Source organism: Megascapheus bottae, chromosome 21 (genome assembly GCF_031878675.1).
Source record: "Megascapheus bottae isolate mThoBot1 chromosome 21, mThoBot2.hap1, whole genome shotgun sequence".
NCBI classification, from domain to species: Eukaryota; Metazoa; Chordata; class Mammalia; order Rodentia; family Geomyidae; genus Megascapheus; species Megascapheus bottae.
In genome coordinates this window covers 11977991-12000024 of record NC_143529.1, presented here as the reverse complement: position 1 = coordinate 12000024, position 22034 = coordinate 11977991, and the positions used below count along the sequence as shown (strand labels likewise).

General features: G+C 37.8%; 1 protein-coding gene across 1 annotated transcript in view; it reads right to left on the bottom strand.

Annotated features, from left to right (window-relative positions):
• Positions 1-1371: 1371 nt before the first annotated feature.
• Bmpr2 (bone morphogenetic protein receptor type 2) overlaps positions 1372-22034 on the bottom strand; it is a 101952-nt gene continuing 81289 nt past the window's right edge. Inside the window, exons 8-13 of the mRNA XM_090354613.1 lie at positions 18183-18343; positions 17100-17247; positions 10950-11086; positions 7218-7390; positions 4705-5978; positions 1372-1997 (exon numbers count right to left, since the gene is read on the bottom strand). Coding sequence (XP_090210739.1) covers positions 1747-1997; positions 4705-5978; positions 7218-7390; positions 10950-11086; positions 17100-17247; positions 18183-18343 — 2144 coding nt within the window. The 3' untranslated portion in view covers positions 1372-1746. The remainder of the gene's footprint in view (positions 1998-4704; positions 5979-7217; positions 7391-10949; positions 11087-17099; positions 17248-18182; positions 18344-22034) is intronic.

Genomic DNA, 22034 nt, shown 5'->3' with positions numbered 1-22034 from the left:
AACTCATGAGATCACAGCAGATGGCAAATAAAAGAAGACTTACACCCAAGTTGAGTCACAAATATTTTGAACAGCAACTTAGGATTTTCCTTGTAATGTTTTATCTCCTTAGAACTTAGATAATGTCTATTAAGTACTCTGAGAATTTGAAAAAATAACCACCATTTGCAAATTGATGGAAAATTATTTGTTCAGAGAAAAATTCCCTTATTTGGTGAAAGTGCTTTATGTAAAAAGATACAGAGGTTGTTGTTTCAGAGATTGGTAACAAAAAGAGGGGGGGAAAGAGCTTTAAAAGTAAGATTTCAAGGGCACATTATCACTAAAAGGTATACTCTAATACAATATAAATAATAAATGCTGCTCACATATCAAAGATCATGTGAAAACAGACAGTGAAGAAATCGAATTTTGAAGAGGATAAATCTGTTTGCAAAAAAAAAGGGTAAGTTTGGCAGCAATCCTTCCTTCCACAGGGGTTTGGCATGCTAGTTGAATGATTTTTCACACAGTGTTTTAGGTCATGGCAAGAGAAATCATTTTCAGGTAGTTACTAGGCTTTGCTAGAGAACAAACTGAAAGACACTATAAGTTGCAAACTACAAGTTAATTTCAAGAGTTGTCATAAACAGCAAGTGAAATTTTGTTTGAGTCAAAGATGGCCTATTTAGAGAAGGAAGGGTACAATACTTTATTGTATTAACTATCTACTTAATTTAAAATTCCATGTAAGTTTATTTCTGTAGGTTTTATGATAAAAAAGTACTTCATAAATAAATGAATATGGGACATACACATATATAGAAAAATAAAATAAACATGGAAAAGGGCTAATATTTGATGTCTTATATTTTGTTCTATGCTCTTCTGAACTTCCAAAACCAGAATCAAATATGCTTATTAAAATGCCTGGAAGGAAACATTTAGGATTTGGAAGGTTAAAAGAAATGGCATTTCAAAGTAGGTTTTGGTAGTTCCTGGTTTAGAGCCCTTTAAGACAATGTTTCTGCATTCTCCATAAGGAGAGAGAAAGCAAAAAATCAGGTGGCTGCTTTCTCCTGTGCAAAATTCACTGTCATAAAACTGACCTACAAAAAATATGAGATGAAGCAAAAAACTGTTGATAGAATGGAAGAATTGAGGGGTGGGGCATGTTCATATTATGGAAGAATGTGTGCCCTGCTGGGAAGAGAGCTTATAAAAACCTTCGTGTTTTGTATTTTTTTGTGGTCTAAAGACTATTGCACATTCAAACAAAATACAAAAGAAAAGAATGTCCAACAGATAATGTTTGAAGAACATCTCAACATAAACTAGCTTGTGCCCAAAAATAAAACACTGATACCAGTCACCACTGCAGTCAAACCTGTCTTAATTTGCTTCTGATTTAATGACCTTTAGAAAATGGTCCAAACTGATTATCAGCAATACATTGTTTTTGCTTTTTTTTCATAAAAAAATATTTTGAGACCACTTTTGATACACACATATAATTCTGTGGTCATAACAGACAAATACAACTTTAGCAAGACTAAACAAAAGTGCAAAACTTAAAAAAAAACAAAAATTAAAAAATATGGAAGCATAAGCTAAATTTTTCTGCATAGCTGAAATCTATTTAAAGCAAGTCTTGTTGCAGGGGTGGGAAGGGGTGCTGACAGGAAGATAAAGCAGTTTTTTAAAAAAGTCTTTTGCGTGTTTAAATGATGCAAAAAAATAATTTCACTCCATAAACTTGAAAACATTTCACAGACAATTCATTCCCATATCTTTAGACACCATGGTTGTGGCTGTGCCTCCTTCTGCAAGGAAAACAGCGGTGCTGGATTTGGAGTGAACTGCTCTGTCACCGCCATTGTTGTTGACCTCACAGTCCAGTGGCTCAGTGGAGATGACCCAAGTGGAGGGGCGCCACCGCTTAAGAGAATATGGAGTTTTCACACGTTTTTTGATCTTGTCTCCTGATCCTGATTTACCATCTTGTGTTGACTCACCTACTGAAAATGAAAGTACAGAAAATGAACTCCAAATATATGGGGTAGAATTTCAAGAAAAGGTATTAAGAAAAAGGCATTAGGTTTGTAATATCTTAAAAAGGCAGATGGCAGGCAATGTTTTCCTAGACAAAAGTGATTTTAATCAATTCATATGTTGAGACACTCTAAGCCAATTTTTTAAATAAATGACTGAATTATACTATAGGACAAGGAGGAAAATCTTAAAAAACAACCCACAAAAATGGAGAAATTCAAAGTTCTTATAGTTATATTCTCAAATCCTCTGGTTTTGATTGAGATGGTAATTTGGTAAAATACACCTAATCATTCCAATTACTACTCAAAGTAGACCTAGCATGATGGTAAATATCCATAACCCTAACAGAAGACTCAGGCAGTAGAATCCTAAGTTGAAGCCAGCCTGGGTTACAAAGTGAATTCCAGGGGGTACAGAGACCTTGTTTCAAAACCAAAAACTATAACACAAAGCAAAATAAAAATGTTCAAAGTTGGGCTGGGAGTTTAGCCTAGTGGTAGAAGTGGTGCCGAGGCTCAAGTGGTAGAGTGCTAGCCTTGAGAAAGTCCAAGGATAGTGCTCAGGCCCTGAGCTCAAGCCCAGTACTGGCCAAAAAAACCCCCAAATGTTCAAAGTTATCAGGAGCCAGTGGCTCATGTCTATAATACTAGTTACTGAGGGGGTTGAGATCTGATTATTTCAGTTTGAAGCCAGCCTGAGCAGGTAAGTTTATGAGACTCTTTATATCCAATTAACCAGCAAAAAGCCAAACTGGAGCTTGCTCAAAATGGAAGAGTGGAAGAGAGAGAGAGAGAGAGAGAGAGAGAGAGAGAGAGAGAGAGAGAGAGAGAGAGAGAAAAGGGTGGGGGGAGAGAGGGAGGGGAGAGAGAGAGAGAGACTATTCTGGGGGTTGAATTTAGAGCTTGGGCGCTGTCCTTGGGCTTTTTTGCTTATGGCTAATGCTTTACTTATTAAGCCATAGCTTCACTTTTAGGTTTTCGTTGTGTGTGATCAACTGGAGATAAGAGTCTCATGGACTTCCCTGCTTGGGCTGGCTTCAAACTAAAATAATCAGGTCTCAACCCCCTCAGCAATTAGGATTATACTCCTCAGATCTCAGCCTCAAACCATGCTCCTTATTTCAGCTAGGATTACAGGCATGAGCTACCAGCACTGGACTTGGATCAGATTTTAAAGACATCTAAGACCTAACTCAAGAATGACAGAATTGAGACCGGAAGTTTGGCCTAGAGGTAGAGTGCTTGCCTAGCATGCATGGGTTTGATTTTTTGGTACCATATACATATAAAAAAACCAGAAATGGTACTGTGGCTCAAGTGGTAAGGCACTAGCCTCAAGGAAAGCTCAACGACAGTGCTCAGGTCCTGAATACAAGCCCCAGGACTGGCAAAAAAAAAAAAAAAAGACAGAATTATCAGAATACCTGACAAATGTTTTACAAATATAGAGTAGTATCAGTGTGCTGACTGATTTGTAATACAAGAACAAAGGATTAGGTTTTTGTTTTCTTCGGTCTGAAGATAGAATCCAAGGCACTGTGCATGCTAGGCAAGCACTTTACCACCTAGTTATTCCTCAGACATTTTTATTTTATTGATAGTATCCTTTCAGCTATTTTGTAACTTGTGACAATCATAAATCTTGACTTTTTTTGGGGGGGACAGTCTTCAAGGCTAGCGCTCTACCACTTGATCCATAGCACCACTTCTGGCTTTTTTTTTTTTGTGCCAGTCATGGGGACTGAACTCAGGGCCTGAGCGCTGTCCATGGGCTTTCTCAAGGCTAGAGCTCTACCCCTTGCTGCCACAGCACCACTTCTGGCTTTTTTCTATTTATGCGGTACTGAGGAGTCGAACCCGGGTATTCGTGCATGCTAGGCAAGCACTCTACCACTAGGCCAGACTCCCGGCCCCAATCTTGACTTTTTAAAAAACATTTTCCTGGAAGTGACACTGTGGCTCAAGGGGTAGGGTGGTATAGCCGTGAGCTGAAATGCTCAGGGACAACGCTCAGGCCCGGAGTTCAAGCCCCACGACTGACAAAAAAAAAAATTAGTGCTGTCAGTCTAAGAAAAAACATAATGATGACTATTAAGAGATTTTACTGAGCTCTTCTGTTTTGTATAGTAACCTCTTTAGGGCAAGAAACCAAGCACCAACTTATTAATTTAAGTTGCAATGGCCCCACAGTACAATATATTGCATAAGAAAGCTCAGTTCTTAAATCTTGAAAAAGATGACACTATAAAAACTAAGTACAACTTTATAGTGGCTTTCTGAAATTTCTTTGGACTTTTAAAACATATGGTTAAAATGTAGATATAGTAGATACTAAAATTAATAACAATGTATTTAGACATTTTACTGGCATATTACTTGGTGCTCTTAAATTGAATATTTTATCAATTTGATCTATTCATGGCAATTACATTATAAAGCAACCACCATATAAAGCACACTCTAAACTGGGACTTCTGATTATTGAGGCACTGACTTCTTATGAAAAAAAACTTTTTTCTTAGTTACTTTTGAGGCCCAACTAAATGGCTTATTTTATTTCTCAAAGGGCTAAAGGTAAGTAATAAAGAGTTTAAACACGATCTGCTTCTATGTAGTTATTTAAGTAGTTCTAAAAGACACATAGAAGAGATTAGACTATCCTTCCACTTACTCTGTATACTGCCATCCAGGACATTGGTGGCTGAAAGATCCAGGGAATTGGGCCTCTGTGCTCTCCTGGGCTTTGATGGCCCAGGATCTGCTACTGTGCTTGAAACACCCTGGGTAAGGACACCTTGTTCTGAAGATGGATTGCTGTTGTTGTTATTGGAGTTAGTTCGGCCACCTTCTGGCCGTTCCCTCCTGTCCACTAAACGATCCAGCACACCTTCATCATGGCTAGCTTGTTGCTCTCGTCTCAGTAAAGGTTCATGCTCATCAGGGCTGGAATTAATATTCAGCCGGGTATCCTCACCAGTAAATTGATTCTGCAGCATTTCTTGGGCCCTATGTGTCACTATATTGGTTGTCTGGCCAGATGGTATTGCCCCATTGACATACTGGGTTGTGGCAGCATGGGAGTTAGCACTGTGGTTTCTACCAGCCACACCATTCATAGTGACTGTCACCACATGAGGTTCTGCTGCATTGATTGTATTCATCTTGGCAACTCCAGTTTCTATTTGTTTCAAGTTTGATTTGTGCTTGCTGCCAAATTTTAGCCGGGGCTCCTTACTTGAATTTTTGGTGTTCAAAGGCAAACTAGTAGGTCTCTTGGGAAGATTCTGTTGCTTGGGGAGAGGATAGATCTGAACGGACGGAACGTCAGGAATTAGACACGCTTGGCCATTTGCAGCCTGTGTGAAGTCTTGCTGTCCGGTCACTTCCACTGCAAGCTTTATGAGTGGGTAAAGCAAGCTAGAACTGGTACTGCTCAGTGGGTCTGGTCCACTGAACTGTTTAAGAGAATGCTCCATGAGATTCTCATCAGAGCTTTCCTTGAGGTTCTTATCAACTTCTTTTGGGTCTAGCTTGTTGGTCTCTAAGTCTTCTTCTGTCAGTTGTAAGCAGACAGGGGTTGGCCCAATAGACGGTGCAACATTTGTGGCATGCAGATTTGTCTCATCTGGATATGGCAACTCAGATATAGTGGTCATGCCAGTACTTGGAGTGAGGCCAGTAGTGTTTGTGGCTGTTGTGTTAGTGGACAGGCTGGTGACGCTTGTTTCAGGGCTCGGGATCCGAGCTTGTGCTTGCTGTCGTTCATAATTAATGGAGTTTCGGTTCTTTTCCCCTATAGTCAAAGGTGTGGTGGACATTGAATGCTCTGTGGAAATATTCTTCACAATGCTGTCAGTTGGATGGATTGAATCTTCAATGTATGAAGAAGAAGAATAATCTGGATAAGGGCCAATTTTGGGCACACGCCTATTATGTGACAGGTTGCTTAAAGAAAGAAAAAAAATGGAATGATGAGACTGTCCATTTAGGACAAATTATCTTATCAATGATAAACGACTGATTTTAAACTGAGTGGTTTTCTATTAAGACCTTAAAATTTGCATAAGTCCAAAGGAGTGTAACTAACTTGTTAAAAGCACATCTTATATGAATTAAGCCTACTTAAAATGTATATAGATCCAAAATATGATTTTTATTGATGTTTATTATTTTGACTTGCAAAATTCAATTAAAGAATATCCTGTATAATTTTAAAACATCACCAAATATAACCCTGTGAACTGTACTACTAGTACGATTAGACATTAGGTTTTGGGAGAGAAGGAACCATGACATCTTTACTTTGTACTTTCATAACTCTAGACCCATAGTTTGCATAAAAAATGCTACAAATTAAGTTTTTTTTTCCCTTTGCAGTACTAGGATTTGAACTCAGGGTCTTGTGTTTACTAAGCAGGTGCTCTACCATTTCAGCCATTCACCCAGCCTTTTTTAGCTTTAGTTCTTTTACAAATTATAGTTATAACAAAGGAAATGTCTCATAAAAACTATTTCATAGTAGAATGGAAAGATATTTTGAGTAGTCTTACTCTAACAGCACGAGTAGTATATTTTAAAAGAAATAGCAAGAGAGGGCTGGGAGTTTGGCCTAGAGATAGAGTGCTTGCCTAACATGCATGAAGACCCACGTTTGATTCCTCGGTCCCACATAAGTGGTGCTATGAGCTCAAGTGATAGAGCACTAGCGCAAGGACAGTGCATAGTCCCTAAGATCAAGCCCAGGACTGACAAAAAATTTTTTAAAAAGAAAGAAAAAAATAGCAATAGATAGGAAGTCTAAAAACATCAGTGTTCAGGGAAACAGCAATTGGATACATAGGCAAACAGTTACATTTACTTAAAAAAACAAAGAAAAAGAAAAAGAAAAAAGCAATAGAGGAAGAAATAACAAAGGATTTATTAGACAATATTTATAGAAGTGCTTGTAAACTTTTTGGAACTCTGGAAATATTTTACTTTTATTATTAGAGAAAAATACCTTTAAGATTATGTTTACATCAAATTATTACCTTCATTAGAAAAATGAAGATATGGAAAAAAAATTGTACTATGTCATATGAGTTAATCATCTCCCAAATTAGGTTAGTTTAATGGTATTTATTTCTATTCTTTGGACTTAGTTTCTAATACTCCTAAGTACCAAACTTAGTACCAGGGTCTTACCGCTCATTCTGCATAGCAGTAGACATTGGATTGACTGTTGGGCTCACAGATTTGTTTCTTTCCCATATCATCATTAGTTCAGCCATCCTCTCCTCAGCACATTGTGCAGTAAGCCGAGCCTCTGCGTCCTGGTCCCAACAGTCTTCGATTGTCTCCTTGAGTGACCTCACTGCCTGTAATATAAAGTGCATGTCAAAGAGTATGTTCTTTAAAGAAATGTATTTATCTTTTAGTTTATAATACAAGATAAAAGAATATTAAGATTTTATAATTCAATATTTTACAAAGCTATAACAAAATACTCTAAACTTCAAAACTATTAAGGTATATCTTTTTTTTTAATCAGTCCTCGGGCTTGAACCCATGTCCTGAACACTGTCCCTGATCCTCTTTGTTTTTTTTTTTAATGTTTTTTTTTTTTTTTGCCAGTCCTGGGCTTGAGCTCAGGGCCTGAGCACTGTCCTTGGATTTTCTCAAGACTAGAGCTCTACCACTTGAGCCTCAGCACCACTTCAGGCTTTTTCTATATATGTGGTACCAAGGAATCGAACCCGGGTCTTCGTGCATGCTAGGCAAGCACTTTAACCACTAGGCCAAACTCCCGGCCCGGAATATCTTTTTTTTAAATCAGTCCTCGGGCTTGAACTCATGTCCTGAACACTGTCCCTGATCCTCTTTGTGCTCAAGGCTAGTGCTCCACCACTTGAGTCACAGAATCACCTTCAGCTTTTTCTGCTTAATTTATTGGAGATACAAGTCTCATGGACTTTTCTGTCTAGGTTGGCTTAAATCACCATCTTCAGATCTCAGCCTCCTGAGAAGCTATGATTGTGGGCATAAGCCATTGGTGCCCAGTAAGGTGTTCCTTAAGGAGGGAAATTATGGGGCCGGGAGTTTGGCCTAGTTAGTGGTAGAGCGCTTGGCTAGCATGCACCAAGTCCCGGGTTCGATTCCTGGGTACCACATGCATATAAAAAGTCAGAAGTGGCGGGAAATGGGGACCAAGACATGTGAAAGGGTATCAATATATGTGAATTAATGCACCTTCTATCTGGCAAATATCATGTAACCCTTTTATTAATTACAATAAAAAATATATTAAAAAACAGTCAGAGGTGGTGTTGTGGCTCAAGTGGTAGGGTTCTAGCCTTGAGAAAACCCAAGGACAGAGCTCAGGCCCTGAGCTCAAGCCCAGAACTGACCAAAAAAAAAGGGTGGGAGGATTTTTCAGGGGTTGTCAGAAGCTGAGGAACAGGCAAGTCTACTGTAACTGAACTCCTTGAAGAATCTGGCCTGAGCATGTGGAGTGTGATGTCGATGTTTCTTCAAGGCACAGGCTCATGTTATTTTCATCAATAGTACTAATCTAATCTCAGAAGTAAGTCTGGGGTTTGATGACATTTTTCCATTTGGCTATTTCCTATTTCCAGGTGATCTTTTTCTTTTTATTTCATTGTTAAGAATCTCTTCAGATTTGTTTCTCTGTAGTTTGCTTTTTATTAAGACAAGTTTTCATCTGCTCAATATTGATACTTCCTGTGTCTTTAAAATACATTCAAAAAAGATAAGTTGTACGCTAGGATTGAGACTTAGCAATATAAATGCTAGCGTAAATTTCAAATAAAAAGGAACATTTTAGAATATGAATATATTATACTGTGTGTGAGAGCAGTCCAATATTTAATCTGGGTATTTTATCTGAGACATTTATTTACTTATTTATTTACTTTTGTCAGTGGTGGAGCTTGAACTCTGGGCCTGGGCATTGTCCCTGAGCTCTTCAGCTCAAGGCTACCACCCTACCCCTCATGGACTTTAGTGCCCGGGATGGCTTTGAACTGCGATCCTCAGATCTCAGCCTTCTAAGTACTAGGATGACAGATATGGGCCACTGCATCTGGCTTGAGACATCTATTTTTGTTTGTTTGTTTGTTGGTTTGCCAGTCCTGGGCCTTGAACTCAGGGCCTGCACATTGTCATTGGGCTTTTTCAAGGCTAGAGCTCTACCACTTCCAGCTTTTTTCTATGTATGTGGTACTGAGGAATCGAACCTGGGTCTCTGTGCATGCTAGGTAAGCACTCTAGGCCAAACTCCCAGTCTGAGACATCTATTTTTTTAGGCTAAGATTTTTATTACCAATCCTTTTGACATTTTAAATGTTTCCTAATAATTTCTGTCTTACATTGTGCCAGGTGTAAGGTCTCTTTAACTATGACAAAAACATAAGTTAGGGGCTGGGAGTTTGGCCTAAGGGTAGAATGCTTGTCTAGCATGCACAAAGACCTGGGTTTGATTTCTTGGTACCACATATCTACAGAAAACCCAGAAGTGATGCTCTGGCTCAAGTGGTAGAGTGTTAGCCTTGAGAAAAGCCCAAGGACAGTGCTCAGGCCCTGAGTTCAAACCCCAGGACTGGCAAACAAAACAAAAACATAAATTATAAAAGAAATAAAAGATAAATTCAAGTTCAGCCAAGGAAAAATCTTCTGCCCTTGCAAAGATACTGTTGAGAGTAATAATAGAGTACATAATAGTCTAGTAAAAAAAACATTTGTAACTAATGTATTTGGCAAAGGACTTATATCAGAATACAAAAAACAAAAAAGAAACCAAAAAAAACCAAACCCTCTTATACCTAAATAAGGAGCAAATAACCAACTTAAAAATAGCCAATACCGTATGCTTCAGCAACATGCATATTAAAACTGGAACCAGAACCATACAAAGATTAGCACAACATCTGTACAAGGATGCAATGCAAATTTGAAGTGCTCCATACTTTAAATGAGTATTTGAATATAAAAAGTTAAAATAAAAATAGGCAAGTCTCCCCACTCCACCCCATTGGGGACAAGCCCTAGGTTTGCATATGCTAGACAAGTATTTATCATTTGCTGGTCTGTCCTTGAACTCAGACACTCTTCCACAGTCTCCTGAGTAGCTAGAATTAGAGACATTTGCCACTTTGCTCAGCTTTCTATATAAACTATACTCGTTATACAACTCTAGAACTGGACTGTCATTACAGAGAGACAGTTAATTGACTGCAGCATTTAGCTTTAAATGGATTTGTTGGAAGTCAACCAAGTATTACGAACTCCTTACTTAGCAAATCTAGTCTAAACTAGAAGTAAAAAGTTTTCAGGTAAATATGCACATAATGCATATCCTATCATTGTAGAGTTGCTAAGAGATACTACAAAAGGACAGATCTCATTTGTTGTGGTGCCAAAAAAAAATAAGGAAGATAAAGTTGGGTTTTACTAGAATACAATTTCACAAACGAGTTTTTCTGTTACATTCTATTGTGAAGTTGGTGTTTTGATGATCCTGGGAAAGTATCTGCCCTCTTACCTGCTGTCAGGGACCTCCTAAAGGATCAGCTCCAGTTCCAACAGCAGAAAGTAAGGACTGGAGTTTCTTTGAGATCTGAGGATCATGGTTCGAAGGAGTAGGACAGTAGCTTTGAGCTGAAGAGCTCAGGGAGAGCGCCCAGGCCCAGGGTTCAAGCCCCATGACCAAAAAGAAAGAAAGAAAAAAAAAAGTGTGTGTGTGTGTGTGTGTGTGTGTGTGTGTGTGTGTGTGTGTACCATCATAAAAATAAAATTTAATTGGTATTTTACTACTAGACAATTCTAAAAAAACTACTATCAGTCTATTTTTTGTTCAGAGGATATTAAAATATATCCAGTAGGAATCCTCTTCTTAGTAATTTTGAAGATTTTTCTTACCAGACTATTTTCTTTCCAGGCTTCTGGGAACTTGGGTCTCTGCTTTTCTCTGGACACAAGTACCTGCATATCCTCAAAAGTGGGATGATTTCCAACTTCTGTCTGAAAAGCCATCTGGTATTCTGGTACAGATTCACCTGTGTATGTGAAGAAATGAATGGCAGAATTGCCAATTATAAATTGTACAATATCAGACGTATCTCTTTTTTTATTTCTTTTGTGTGATGGTACTGAGGCTTACACTCAGCTTTTTTGCATAAGGGTGGTACTCTACCACAAGCCACATGTGTAGTAGTCTGGCATTTCTGTTGGAGGTAAGTGTCAAGATTTGTCTGCCCAGATTAACTTCAAATTTCAATTCTCAGACCTCTGCTTTCAGAACAGCTAGGATTATAGACATTAATCACTGATGCTTGGCTCTGAAGTTAGGCTTTTTGTCTTTTTTTGGGGGGGGGGGGTTGTCATAGGGACTGAACTCAGGCCTGGGTGCTGCTCTGAGTTACCCTGCTCAAGGCTAGCACTCTACAACTTTGTGCCACAGCACCACTTTCAGTTTTCTCGTGGTTATCTGGAACTGAGTCTCATGGACTTTCCTGCCAGGGCCAACTTTGAACTGTGATACTCAGATCTCAGCCTCCTGAGTCACTAGGATTACAGGTGAGAGCTATTGGTGCCCAACTCAGAAGTATTTCTTATATCAAATAAGCAATGAAATTGTGCACACTAAACTCTTTCAGACATATTTGGAAGATTCTGTTGTTGTTTTAAATATATAACTAGTAAATATTTTACTAAGAATAGTATTAAATATTCTTGATAAATCAAATGGTAATGTCAATGATGGACAGGTACTTAATATATATTTGTGGTATCGAGGATTGAACCTGGGACCTGACATATGCTTAAGCATGTACTCTACCATTAAACTAAACATCTAGCCTTGTACAGTCTAAAATGGTTTCTACTACTACTATTACTATATTTAGGGGAAAAAAATGTTCACAAGTTATAAGATATACTTAAAAATATGTCTGACCTCTGATACCATACATGAAGATGAAGAGAAAATCCAAGACTTACTACAACAAACACAACTATAAAAATAATATAAGTGTGTAGGTAAATCATCACCATGTCTCAATAGATCACTGGCTCTATTATAGTCTAGCCAGACTGTAGCCAATGCAAAGAAATTTGCATGACAATGGCCCATATGACAAAAAAAATCCTGTTTATTTCCTCAACATGCAGTATTTAGATCAAGACTTTAAATAATCAAAAATAATTCTATAAGTGTTTAATAACCTTATTCATTACCAATAAGCACAAAAAACTGCTTGCAATGAAAGGCTTCTGAATTTTGCAAAACATAATAAAAAAATTGAAGTGTATTAAAAAATACATTGAGCCACAAAGGAGAGACTCCTGGGAACAACAGAAACCAATGGTCTAATATTGATAATATTAAATTTATTAATAAACATAATGAGCTATACAGAAGACTCTTGGGACAAAACAGAAAATGGTCTAGTAGAAATCTCATTGATAAACACAGAATAACTCGACACTTCCTGTCTCTTAACCCCTCTTATCATCCTATTAAAATGACAGGATAAATGAGAAAGAAGAATACCAGGATTAGGATTAGGGCATTTCAGTTCTAATCCTGGCTTTATCTATGCCAATTATCTCTGTATTTCTGCTTTTATCTCTGCATTTCAGTTTTCTTGTTGCAAAATGGCAAGGTTTGCCTTCACTATCTCATGTATGAAGACAATACATATGGAAAATGCATTGCACAATGTGTCACTTAAATTCTATTTGAATATTCAGAAAACTCCATAAATTCTTGTTCTCTAATATTTTAAAGGCTTCACAAAAGTTAAATCCATAATTTCCCTAATTGATACAACAGAGCCCAAGGTATTAGAAACTGTGCTACTTATAAATATAAACTAATATATATATATATGTATGTATATATATATATATATATTTTTTTTTTTTTTGGCCAGTCCTAGGGCTTGAACTCAGGACCTGGGCACTATCCTTGAGCTTTCCCAAGGTACTCTACCACTTAAGCCACAGTACCACTTCTGGTTATTTACTGTGTATGAGGTACCAAGGAATCGAATCCAGGGTTCCATGCATGCTAGGCAAGCACTCTACCACTAGGCCAAACTCCCAGCCTACAGATATTTTAATGCACTGTAAACTAAATACTTTGTTGTTTTTGCCAGTCCTGGAGCTTGGGCTTGGGACCTAAGCAATGTCCTTGGGCTTTCTCACAGCTAGAGTTCTTCTACTTGAGCTACAGCACCTCTTCTAGCTATTTCTGTGTATGTAGTACCAAGGAATTAAACCTGGGTCTTCGTGCATGCTAAGCAAGCACTCTACCACTAGGCCAAACTCCTGGCCCCAAATAGATACTTCTTTAAAGCTAACTAATCTTCAGCACTTGTGTCACAATGGATGAACGCTAATGACAAACTCATCATCATGTGAGGTATCCTTCCATCCTTCCTTTCTTCCTTCCTTTCCTCCTTCGTTCCTCCCTCTCTTTCCTCCCCTCTTCCCTTCCTGATTCCTTTATGTTCTTTGTGTTTTAGTGATCCTTTCCCCGCACTTCTTCTCCATTTCTTTTTTTTTCTTGCCAGTCCTGGGGCTTGAACTCAGGGCCTGAGCACTGTACTTGGGCTTTCTCTAGGCTAGAGCTCTATTACTTAAGCCACAGCACCACTTCTGGCTTCTATGTATGTTGTACTGAAGAATGGAACCCAAGTCTTCATGAATGCTAGGCAAGCACACTACCATTAGATCAAACTTGCAGCCCCTTCTCCATTTACAATTAAAAAAAAATTTGTGTCCTGTTTACTCTTCTTGTCCATTCTTAATACTTTTTCTTCTTACATTTTCTGTACATTTTCTTCTCTATTAGACAGAAGCTCTTCTAAGAATACCAAGGAAGTTGGGCGAGGCAGCTCACACCTGTAATCCTAGATACTCAGGAGGCTGAGATCCAAGGATCAAGGTTCAAAGCCAGCCTGGGCACAAAAGGACCTGAGACTATCTCCAATTAACCTCTAGAAAAGGGAAGTGGGCCTTGGCTCCAGGGTAGGGCAGTGGGCTTGAGCTGAAGAGCTCAGGGACAGCACCCAGGCCAAGTTCAAATCCCATGACCCACAAAAAAAAAAAAGAATACCAAGGAGCTCCTCCTATTATGTTTCAAGAATAATTCCTCAGTTCTAATTCTTCTTGATCTTTCAACCACATCTGCTGTCATAAACCTCAGCACTGTTGTTTTTATGTGACTTCTCTGGGAGGGGGTGGCAGATAGAGTCTCCCTACATAGGCTACACTGGCCTCCAACTTGGGATCTTCCAACTTAAGCTTTCTAAGAGCTCGAATGTAGGGATGTCCCATCAAATTTTGGTTGTTAACATTTCCAAGTGACCTCCCAGATACTCTAATTTCTAAGTTTTCTCACTATTTTTTCTGATCAGTTATATTCCTAATTAATCTATGTGGCAGAGAAAATGTACCCCCAAAAATCAATGTTCAAGGACCAATTCTCTTCATTTGTTCTACTAGGGGAGGGCCCAACCCCACAGTTGAGAACCAGATGCAAAGCTTTAAATTTTGTCTCAGATATGCATCTTCTTCCTCATTTTTTTCCTTTCTTTTTTTTTTTCTGGTCATGGGACTTGAACTCTGGGCCTGGGCACTGTCTCTGAGCTCTTCAGCTCAACGCTACCACCCTACCCCTGAGCCACAGTGTCACTTGCAGTCTTCTAGTGGTTGATTGGAGATAAGAGTCTTACTGTCTTTAGTGCCAGGGCTGGCTAGGAACCATGATACTCAGATCTCAGACTCCTGAGTAGCTAAGATTACAGGCATGAGCCACCATGTCTGACTTCTTCTTCCTCATTTCTATGTCCACATTTTAGATTACCATTATAATCCTGTTCTTATTTTTTATTTTCATTGTATTAAGATATAAATAAGTAGCAAAATAAAAAAAATTAAAAAGCATTTTGAAAGTTCTTTCTACAGTTCTATTTTTTGTAAAGCTTGTGAAGGCCAGTATGAATTCTTGAACTGTTTCATAAACTTTACCAGTAAATCTTGAACACTCGTTTGTATCACTGTCATTTTATATAACAGACTCAGAATTAAAAAATACTGAATAAAAAAAATAATATTAAGTAGCACTTTATCAATTTTTTTTTTTTTTGCCAGTCCTGGGGCTTGAATTCAGGGCCTGAGCATTGATTGTCCTTGGACACTTTTTGCTCAAGGTTAGCACTCTGCCACTTGAGCCACAGCACCACTTCCCATTACCAGTATTGATGACTAGAACCTGGGTCTTTGTGCATGCCAGGCAAGCACTCTACCACTAGGCCTAACTTTTGGCCCCATTTTTGTTTTGTTTTTGGTCAGATGTGGGACTTGAACTCTGGGCCTGGGCGCTGTTCCTGAGCTCTTCAGCTCAAGGCTACCACCCTACCCCTTGAGCCACAGTGCCACTTCTGCTTTTCTAGTCGATAATTGGAGATAAGAGTCTCACGGACTTTAGTGCCTGGAACCTTGATCCTCAGATCTCAGCCTCCTGAGTAGCTAACGTTACAGGCGTGAGCCACAGTGCCTGGTGAAAGAGTAATTTCAATTAGACATTCTAAACTCAAACTCTGAATTAGAATGTCAAGAAAACAAAAACAATAAAAACTAGTGACAAAATGTAATAATGGAGTACTATGACATTTTGTTACTGTTGGAAAAATGCCTCAAATGACATCTCTACTTCCAAGTAACTAGAAAATATGCTCTAAAGCATAACTAATTGACCTATAATGTGAATAATCACTAATTAATTTCATTGTTTTAGAATTATAAATTTTAATTAGTAATTATCTTGAAAGCAAAAACAATTCAATCTCCTATTAATCTAGTTTTATTAAATATGTTTCATCAATTGTTCATGCTGCTTCCCTTTTCTATACTTTGAATGGGCTATTCTTTTTTTTTTTTTTTTTTTGCCAGTCCTGGGCTTGAGCTCAGGGCCTGAGCCCTGTCCTTGGACTTTCTCAAGGCTAGCGCTCTACCACTTGAGCCTCAGCACCACTTCTGGCTTTTTTCTATGTATGTGGTACCGGGGAATCGAACCCGGGTCTTCATGCATGCTAGGCAAGCACTTTAACCACTAGGCCAAACTCCCGGTCCATGAATGGGCTATTCTTATTACAGAGAACCATATATGAACCCTTTTTATAGATCATCTAGAAAAATGCAGTGCATAGGTTAGTAAAGTTTTTGTATGACATTGATGTAATCCTAACAAGGGAGAAAAACTATTAGTTCACTTGGCTATTTCCAATAAGGCTCAAACAAGCACTCACATTAAATAATCATCCTTTCATTAAAAGGAAAGAGGAAGAAAAACAAGAGAGGAAACTAGGAAGGGAATGAGGGAAAGAGGAAAGATGGAAGGAAGGAAAAAAAGAACAAGGAAAGGGGGGCAAAAGGGGAATGAAAAAGGAATACACATTCATAAACAATGAATTGCATCTAATTCCTTACACCATCAAAACAAGAAACAAAAACTAATGGAAGGAAGGAAGGAGCAAATTTGTCTCAAATGCTCAGAGAGCACATTAGGAAAGTGACTGCTAAAACAATCAGAGACTAAACAGAAAAGCTACGATGGGCAATTAATGAAATTGTACTCAAGATGGAAATCTGAAATCTTTCTTAACCAAGTTTCTTGGTTGACATATTCTGTTAATGTTTCCAAATATTAGATGGCAATGAACTAAAGGTTTAAATGAAAGTAAAGAGATTATTATATGAAAATTTAATGTAAGTAAGAAGGAAGGTATAATTTATCATGTTTATCAAGCCCCATGTTTAGTCATGGGGCTTGAACTCAGTGTTCTGGAGCACTGTCCTTGAGCAATTTTTCTCAAGGCTAGCACTCTACCACTCTGAGCCACATACCACTTCCAGTTTTCTGGTGATTAATTGAAGATCAGAGTCTCATAGACTTTCCTACCAGGGCTGGCTTTCAACCACGATCCTCAGATCTCAGCCTCCTGAAAAATTAGGATTATATATGTGAGCCCAGCTATATCAACTTGCAATAGCAGTTCTTACCTGGGAAAAGATCTGTACATCTCATAAATATCTCCCAATAGATTAGCCCAAGTGCATACATGTCTACTTGTTTCAAAGCTGATTCACAGTCTCTCAGGTTCACAGCTCCTTCTAACACTTCTGGTGCCATATATCTAATTGTGCCAACCTGATTAAAATTGGAGAGAGATTTTTTTTTTTAGAAACAGAATACAGCATATTTTGAAGGGTAGACATTAGATCAACAGTCATGTGTACACTATGGTCATGTTAATGACTCTAAACATGTTACTGAAGCTTTGAACAACTTGTTTTTTAATTTCTAAAATACCTTCCTTAAACAACTAAATGGTGATAAATCCATTTTAGTAAATACTATTCATCAACCAATAAAATGGACAAGATATCTCTATATGTATCAGCTCTAAAAGGTATAAGACACAGTTATGAGAAACTTGCTAAACAATTTGTACATAATTTAGTATTTTTAAATTCATACACACACAAAAATACACACATACACATACAAAAGCACAAAGAGATCAAGAAGGCTATATTTGACACTATAATGGGGATTATCATATAGTGGATAGTCATCTTTTGAACTCAGCACTTTACTCTTGCTTTGTAACGAATTCCCAGCTAGGTACAGTGGTGTATACCTATCATTTTAGCATGCAGGAGGCTGAAGCAGGAGGATGTTGAGTTCAAGGCCAGTCCAGGCTATACAGGAAGACCTACCTCAAAAAAAAAACAAAACCCTAAAACAAACATAGAAAAACAAGCAAGTAAAATCAGTTCTTACATATTTCTTCCTAATATTTGTCAAAGTGAGGTAGAAGGACTATGATTTTCAAAATGAACTGATGAACTTTACAAAGTCCTTTATACATTTAGTATATCATACTTCTGTAGCTCTTTTTGTTGTTGTTGTTGGTTGTGGGGCTTGAACTCTGGGCCTAGGTGTTGTTGCCAAACTCTTCAGCTCAAGGCTAGCACTCTATCTCTTGAGCCACAGCACTACTTCCTATAATTCTTAATATTCTATTATTGGCAGTATATAAACATTTCGAAGCATAATGCTTTTTTGTGTGTGTTACTCACCTCACTTATGGCTGCATTATCTTCTTCTCCTGGGCGCACCAGTCTATTTCCAGTCAGCCTCATGGATAGCCCAAAGTCACTAATGACACAAGTTCCATCATTTTTTACCAGGACATTTCTGCTGTTTAAATCTCGATGGGAAATTGCAGGTTTATAATGATCTGTTTGGATAAGTTAAAATATTTACTAATGCTTAGCTAGAACTATTAGGGATGAAATGAATATGTAAATAAATAATAGAAATTACATAAACATAGAAAACAGTACTATTTTTCTGTTCATTTGATTTGTAATAATTAGAAAATAATAATAATAAAAAAAAGCAAGAGTGACAGTTCATGAGTATAAAGCCAGCTTGGGCTATACAGTCCGACCCTGTGTCAAATAAACAAGAGGTAGAATTCCTGTCTGGCAAGTGCTTAGCCCCAACTTCAAACCATACTAATGAAAAACAAAAACAAAAATAAAATCCCACCCAAAAAAAGGAAAAATCAAATCAAATCACTGCTTTCTAGCGCATTTTGCTGTGGAACTGCTACTATACGTATAGTTAATGAAACATTTAAGTATTCAGCCCAAAAAAATAGCAAGTATATTTCTTACAAATCTAACATAAACTGTTTTCTCTTCCATTTCTGGAGCACATAAAGAAGGTCCACAGAAAGGAATATTTAGTGTGAACATTCACTCATATGCACGTACACACACACACACACACACACACACACGTGTGCGCATGTGGGTGCGCACATGCACACACAGTCAGCTAGTATAAAATAGGCATCAATGAAAAGCTACTGTGGCTCTAAATTTTTTTTTTTTTTTTGCCAGTCCTGGGCTTGAACTCAGGGACTGAGCACTGTCCTTGGACTTTCTCAAGGCTAGAGCTCTACCACTTGAGCCTCAGCACTACTTCCGGCTTTTTTTTCTATGTATGTGGTACCGAGGAATCGAACCCGGGTCTTCATGCATCCTAGGCAAGCACTTTAACCACTAGGCCAAACTTCCGGCCCCTGTGGCTCTAAATTTTTATATGAGTACACTGTTTTCCTATATCTTAACAGATCAAATGGGTGACAGCATATCCCAGTTCTACATTAGGTTTAGTCAAGTCTCTAAGCACACTTCACCATAGATAGTTTATAATGGTGAGTACAAGTGGAAGATCTGGGATCTTGAAGCAAGATATGAAAGCTTGTTCTCTGATTTTATGGAAGCAAAGCAGTGTTATATTCATTCTATTCTTGATTAGCCTCATCACCAGGCTACAAGATCCCCACTATAAGAATAAATGTACATTATTTTCTGACAGTAAAGAATGAATCTACTGCAGGGCACTGGTAGCTCAAGCCTTTAATCCTAGCTACTCAGGAAGCTGAGATCTGAGGATCACCATTCAAAGCCAGCCTGGGCATGAAAGTCCATGAGACTCTTGTCTCCAATTAAACACCAGAAAATCAGAAGTGGCACTGTGGCTCAAAGTGGTAAGGAACTAGGGCTTGAGCTGAAGAGTTCAAGGACAGTGTCCAGGCCTAGAATTCAAGTCCTAAGACCACCACCAACAACATAAAAGAATGGATATACCTAGGGTCCTCATCTGAAACAAAACATTATTTTTCTACACACATGAAGAGCCTTTATTTAGGCCTCAAATAAAACCATAGCTCTGGAAATGAGAAAAAGTTCCATAGCATGTTCCTGAAATATAAAACATTTCCTTAGGCATACTAAAAAAATTCAAGCAATGGGAATAAAGTCAGTAAGTTTTCTGAATATTTGCATATATGTATAAGTACACTCAATATTTAGATGTAGTTATTATTAATACATTAATAAGCATCCAAGGAAGTAGAGCTGTGGCTCAAGAGGTAGAGCATCAGACTTGAGCAAAAAAGCCAAACTGACAGCAAGTGTTCAAACCCCAGTACAGGCATTGAAAACAACAACAAAACTCAAAACAATCTGAAGAAAAAACAGGAGCTAATAAATTTCTTTAACTGAATTGATTTCTTTCTCTTTTTCCCATTTCCTACTTCCTATTTCTATCATCCAAAACTTGTGTTTAACTTGGCTTCAATGAAATTCCTATAATAGATATACTACTTGTTCTGAACAAAAATATACTATACCATATTTCAGGGTATAGACTTGAACTAATATATTCATATGGAAGATGTTATAGTAACATTGGAAACTGTTCACATTCTACACTAAGTCAATCTATAAACTAAAGTATTTGATACTTCAGGGAAAACTAATGATAGGGAAAATATGCAACAAGTCAGTGAAGTCAGCCAGTAAGAAAAATAGTCTATTTCCTACTCTTCCTAAAAAAGAAAGAAATGAAAACAAAAAGACAGGAAAGATAGGAAAAAAGAGAACAGTAGAAGAAAGCAGTGAAGAGAAAAGACAACACTATTAGACTACCCCCCGACATGACTTTTTCCTTTTAAGTTCCCTTAACATTTAAGTTCCTTAAACATTTCAATTGTTTAAGTATGGGGGGCAATGGATAGAACATCTTATTATCTTTCCCTAATACCTCAAGGAAAATAATGATATGATATTACTTCAGTTACATTTTTAAAACCCAGATCAAAAATTCATCTTTCAGCTGGGCATTGGTAGTTTACCCCTGCAATCCTAGCTACATCAGGAGACTGAGATCTGATAAATAATAGTTCAAAGTCAGTCTGGTCAAGAAAGTCTGTGAGATCTTATCACTAACCATTGAAGTTGGAATGTTAAGAGTGGGCAAAAAACCTCAGGGACAGCTCTCAAGCCCTGAGTTCAAGCACAGGATCAGAACAACAACAAAAAATTAGTCTGTGATGTACGTACACAAACACTCACACACTCACACATGAACATATACAAAGCAAAGGACTTAGAAGAATAAACACAAATTATTCATTGCTATCAGCATAAGAAGAATCACTTTTTACAAATAAAAAATAAAAAGCACTTTCTACAAGTAAAAAATGGCCTGACTCTTCCTTATTCTAAAGCAGAATGTAACTGAATAATCATAGAATTACTACTACGATTACTATTATTACTTGACACAACTAAGAATAAGCATTTGAGGCTGTCCTCAAATTTGTCATCCTCCTGCCTCAACTTCTAGACTGCTAGGATTACACAGGTAAACCATTACACCCAACAACATTATTTCTTACTATCTAATTTTTACTCTAAACATTAGTTACTCAGAAGACACTAAAAAGAACTGAATTTTCTTTTTTTTTTTTTCTGTTAGTTATGGGGCTTGAACTCAGGGCCTACGTGCTGTCCCTGAGCTCTTTTGCTCAAGGCTAGTGCTCTACCATCTTGAGTCATAGTGCCACATCAGTTTTTTTTGAGTGGTTAATTGGAGTCTTAAGAGGACTTTTCTGCTCAGGTTGTCTTTGAACCTTCATCCTCAGATCTCAGCCTCCTGAGTAGCTAGAATTATAGGAGTGAGTCACTAGTGCGTGGTTAAGAACTGAATTCTCTTAAGGGAGTCTTTAAATGTTTGAAGGTTTTTTTGTTTTGTTTTGTTTTGTTTTGGCGGTAGGGAGAGGGTATGCTACTCCTGAGCTTTGAACTCAGCGCCTGAGCACTGTTTGTGAGTTTTTTTGCTTAAGGCTAATGCTCTACCACCTGAGCCACAGCTCTTATTTCTGTGATCCTCAGATCTAAACCTCCTGAATAAGTAGGATTACAGGCATGAGCCATTGGCACTTGGCTAGCTTTAAATGTTTAAAATAGTGTAATAAAGAACTGGGACTGGGCCCACGAGTCTGGCCTAGTGGTAGAGTGCTTGCCTAGCATGCACTAAGACCTGAGTTCGATTTCTTGGTACCATATATA